General features: G+C 42.4%; 1 protein-coding gene across 1 annotated transcript; it reads right to left on the bottom strand.

The window, feature by feature from the left end:
- Positions 1-3,685: 3,685 nt before the first annotated feature.
- Positions 3,686-4,087, bottom strand: LOC108976091 (ribonuclease H-like; the record flags this gene model as incomplete). The annotated part of the gene is made up of 1 exon (XM_018945007.1): positions 3,686-4,087. A coding segment is annotated over exon 1 (402 nt), but the record flags the coding sequence as incomplete, so codon positions are not given.
- Between the last annotated feature and the right edge of the window lie 572 nt (positions 4,088-4,659).

Below are 4,659 nucleotides of genomic sequence, written 5' to 3'. Positions count from 1 at the left end.
TCTCAAGATGTGAATATGTTTGCGTGATTTTTGTTATATTATTTAGTATGTAAAGAATTTCAAGAGGGTCAATTATGTGAATTACGAGGTCAGATGACGTAACAATCTGTTTAGTGTTGCTAATATTTCTTCTTTCCTAAAAAAATATTTTATGCTAATTGAGAATGAATTCATTATCTAATATTAACTTTCTGGGCCTTCCTTTGATAGAAAAGAATAGCCTAGGTTTTTCTATAATAGTTATACTGTTTCTATCTTCTAGCTAAAATGCCAACGCAATTTGTTTATAAATTTGTCCTTCATTTTTCATATCTTTAGCATGAAATTCACATCCTTACCTGTCTATTCAATATTTGAATAAGCTTTTGCTGAACTATATTATACTGATTATCGGTGAAAAAATACCTATTTTTCCACTATTTATGTGCCTACGATAAACATCTATGAAATTATTATTTTTTATATCTTCTGCGCTAATAAAAATTTTCTTCGGTAAAACGTCAGCCAGAGGTTCGGAATCTAAGAAATTTTATATATGTACTTATACATATGGTATACTCTAAGCAGCTCTTACACAGGCCGACAAATTCGACATAAGATTTGTTAGTAAAACGAAAGTAATACTTCACATACAATCACCAATCATATGAACAAAGTCAGCCGGATCGACAATTCTGGTAATGGTTATTAGGGGTATGGGGGCTCAGGGAAGTATTGGCCCGATTCGACATACATACATACCATTATAAAAGAAGAATTATCCCTGAATTTCAGTTATACATCCATATTTTCTGTCAAAAGTTAACTAAAGATACTGGGGTCCCCATATTCGGTACTTAGGGCCTTGGGCAGCTTTTATTGGATTTGAACAACTTTCGGTCGAAAGGTGCCATACTTTAATGGAATTATCAGGAGAATTTTATTCCTTTATATTAATTACTTCTCGATTTGTGTACTGGAGCTTTCCACTTGAAAGAATCAAGTAGCATTTTAAGTTGTATATATACTTATTAAAATGTTACCGGCACTCACCTTAGTTTCTAGTTGGAGCGAACGTAAAATGTTTTTTTTCTTCGATGCGTGTTTGCGCGCGGATGAAGAACAAAAGAGGCTCGATGCCGTCCACCAGTCCCTTTTGTTAATTGTGTGCTGGTGTCCTCGTGTGTGATGTGAAAGTATGGTGGAGATGATGCTGTGGTGGGCATCATGCCGATGTGTTAAGAATGAGGTGTGTAGTGTGGGATGAAAGTATGATGCGCATGATGCCAATGGGTTGAGTATGGTGTGTATATGTGAGGTGTAGCTGTGTTATATTAATAGGGGGCTACAGAAGCTCATTTGGCCATCCAGGCCCCCCTAAACGACTGTTTAGCCTAGAAGGCGCTGAAGGTCTTGCAGCGTTGCCACAACGTCGTATTGAACGACCGTTTTTTGTTAGTTTTCCTTGTTATTTTTCGACAGTTTACTATGTTTTAGCGGTTTGTTATTGGCGTATTTCTGGGTTTAGAGACAAATTTAGTGATTTTATTATATCGCGATTTTATCGGTTTCATTTTTGCGGTTTTCGAATTCGTGGTCGTCGGTGGGTGGTAAAAAGCATAGCTTCACGAGCGGTCTGGTTAGTGTTCCGTTTCGCGTATGGAGATACACGACTCGTATGTAACCGTCGAAGCCATAATGTAGCTTTTCTATGCGGCCAAGCCGCCACTCGGTAGGGGGTAGACAATGATTATGAATGAGGACTCAGTCTCCAAGTTTAGGTGCTTGTTCAGGACTCTTCCAGCGGTATCTTTTGTGGAGATCCTTTATGTATTCGTCCTTCCATCGGCGACTGAAATCATGATGAAGAATTTTAATTCGTTCCCTTCGATTTAATAGGGATAGCGACTCCACGCCTGGCTCAGGAATGGCCAGGATGGGTGCTCCTTTTAGAAAATGCTATGGAGTTAAGGCAGTGAAATCTGAGGGGTCTTGCGAGAGTACTGTGAGTGGCCGTGAATTGAGAACGGCTTCAATTCGATTTAATAACGACGTGAACCTTTCGTAATTGAACTTATTATTTCCAGCTACCCGCTTGAAATGGGATTTGAAGCTTTTTACAGCTGATTCCCATAAACCGCCCATATGAGGAGCGCTTGTGGGTATAAATTGCCAATTGATACCTTGAGGGGCGTGCTTTTGTACGATGTGGGGTGACACTTGTTTTAAGAAATCCACAAATTGCTTTTCTGTGGCTCGCTGAGCTCGAATAAAAGTTTTGCCATTATCACACATGACTTTAGATGGGTAGGCACGTCAAGCGACGAAGCGAGCAAATGCCGCGAGAAAAGCCTGCGTCGTCAGATTACTACATAGCTCAAGGTGTACTGCCTTTGTCGTGAAACATAGCCTTTCATGAGAGTGGGAGACCTTAACATAGACAGATTATTTTCGAACTGTTATCATTTTTCGAAGCGAAGAGGTTTCACTTGCTCGTCCCAGTCGATTCCGTCTAGCCATAATTCTTGTATTAAGATTTTAGCTTAAATCATAATTGGCGAAAGCCATCCTGTGGGGTCGAAAAGTTTTGCCACCGGGGATAAAATCTGTCTTTTTGTGATGGCTGATAATGCGGATATGGACTCTGTCGTGTATGAGAACTGGTCCGATATCGGAATATGAGGAAATTAGTGTCCAACAAATTTTCGTTTGGAATACTTTTGAGTATATTTGGGTGATTTGCAGTAATCTTTTTTAATGAAAACCCTGCGGATTAGAGGGCTTTTATTACCTATGCTAAGGCCTCGTATGCTTGTGGAAGAGTGGGACTCTCAGACAGAATATCGTCTACATACGTTTGAGTTTTCAAGACTTTAGTTGCCAGAGGAAATTCTGAGTTTGTGTTGTCTGCCAATTCGTGGAGTGTTCGAATGGCTAGATATGGTGCAGAGTTGGCGCAAATTATAACTGTTTTTAGTTTGAGGTCGTGTAAAGGACTGATGGGGATCTTCGGAACATAATACGTTGAAAATTTTGGTCGTCCCCTTTGAATACGTATTCGAATATACGCCAGTTTAATATCAAAAGCATTAAATCTGGTTAGAGTGGTGGTGGTTTCCGAGGCATTAAAAACAACTCTTACTTTTGTTGTTTTTTTACGACGTACCCCTGATCTTCAGGGGTGGTGACTGATACGAGGGGAGTTCTTCTAATTCCCAACTTTTTTCAATTGTGAATTGAGGTAGAATAGAATGGAATATTTGAGGTAATGCACCGCGACCTAAGGTCTATTGTGCCCTCTCCTATATCACGTGACCTCCCAGAGCCCCAGCAACCTTAATAGTTCTAGGAGTTTGCCGGGCGCTAGTGAGATGATGTGATCCCTACTGATGTAAGCAGAATCCAGGGCCTTAAGCCTTTTTCCACAGATTGCTGAGCAATCCAGGATTAGGTGTGCTGGTGTTTCCTGTTCCAGGTCACAGAATCGGCAGTTAGCGCAGGAGACCATGCCCATGTTGGACAGGTGCTTCCTGAGCATACAGTGGCCTGTGTAGATTGCGACGGGGGGGATTTTTCACGGGGGAGGTGAATTAGTTCTCTAAATCTGGGGAGGTTGTATCCTCCTAGAAGCAGCTTGGCGTGGCGCATACTTGCTGCTTGTCGCCAGTGAATTTCTCTCTCCACTCTTAAGAGTGTGGGGTCCTACCGCTATGTATGGCTCCGGTCTCAACATCTTTGACGCTGCTGCAGTGCGGGCCAGTTCGTCGGCCTTCTCATTACCTTCTACTCCCTTGTGTCCTGGTACCCATATTAGATGCACCCGATTACACAGGGACATACGGTTTAGCCGTTCTATGCATTCCTCGCCAATAGGTATGGACAGCTTGGTACGCGGTCCCGCGATACCTGCCCCAATACCTTCCGGTGTTTTTGAGCCATCAGTGTACCACTGAATGGTGCTGTCTTCTAGTAGCCTTTCCAGCGCGGAATCACTCCACACCGTGTTGCTGGCTAGAGTAACTTTGAAGTTCTTCTTGAAGTTTATTTTCTTAGTGGTGCTGTCCTTAGGGAGGAGAGCTAGCGGTGTGCTCTCCGCTAGTTCGTCCATCTGTCTAGAGGACATTACCTGATCAGCCTTCTACTGACATTAGCAGCATGGTGTGCTTACTTGGCTTGCATCCCCATGATCTGCCGGCCAGGTGTCTAGTGATCATTAGTGCTCTAGTTGCTTTGGACAGCGTTAGGTCCAAATGCCTACTCCACCCTAATGATGTTGCTTATGAATAGCCGAGTTGAACGGACGTGTGCGTGGATTGTTTCAGTTGACGGTGCGAAAAATCTAGTGACAGTGTGCGAACAATAGACGCAAGTTCAGTGCTTACCTTCCCAAGAAAAAGGGGATTAGTGTGGGATTTTCCCAGACAGTGTGCGAATAATAGACGCAAAAATTTAGTGCGCAGTGACAAAAGTGTGTGTGTGTGTACAACACAAAGGATTAAGCGCAGTGACCGTACCAAAAGTGTGTGTGCTACCTAACGCAGGTAGAAACTTGTTCTATTGCGAATAATAGACGCAAGTTCAGTGCGGRATAACTTACCTTCCCAAGAAAAAGGGGATTAGTGTGGGATTTTCCCAGACAGTGCGCGAATAATAGACGCAAAATTTAGTGCGCAGTGACAC

Source organism: Bactrocera latifrons, unplaced genomic scaffold (genome assembly GCF_001853355.1).
Source record: "Bactrocera latifrons isolate USDA-ARS-PBARC rearing strain unplaced genomic scaffold, ASM185335v1 scaffold_727, whole genome shotgun sequence".
NCBI lineage: Eukaryota > Metazoa > Arthropoda > Insecta > Diptera > Tephritidae > Bactrocera > Bactrocera latifrons.
Note: the sequence above shows the minus strand (reverse complement) of the source record. Positions and strands in the feature narration are given on the sequence as shown.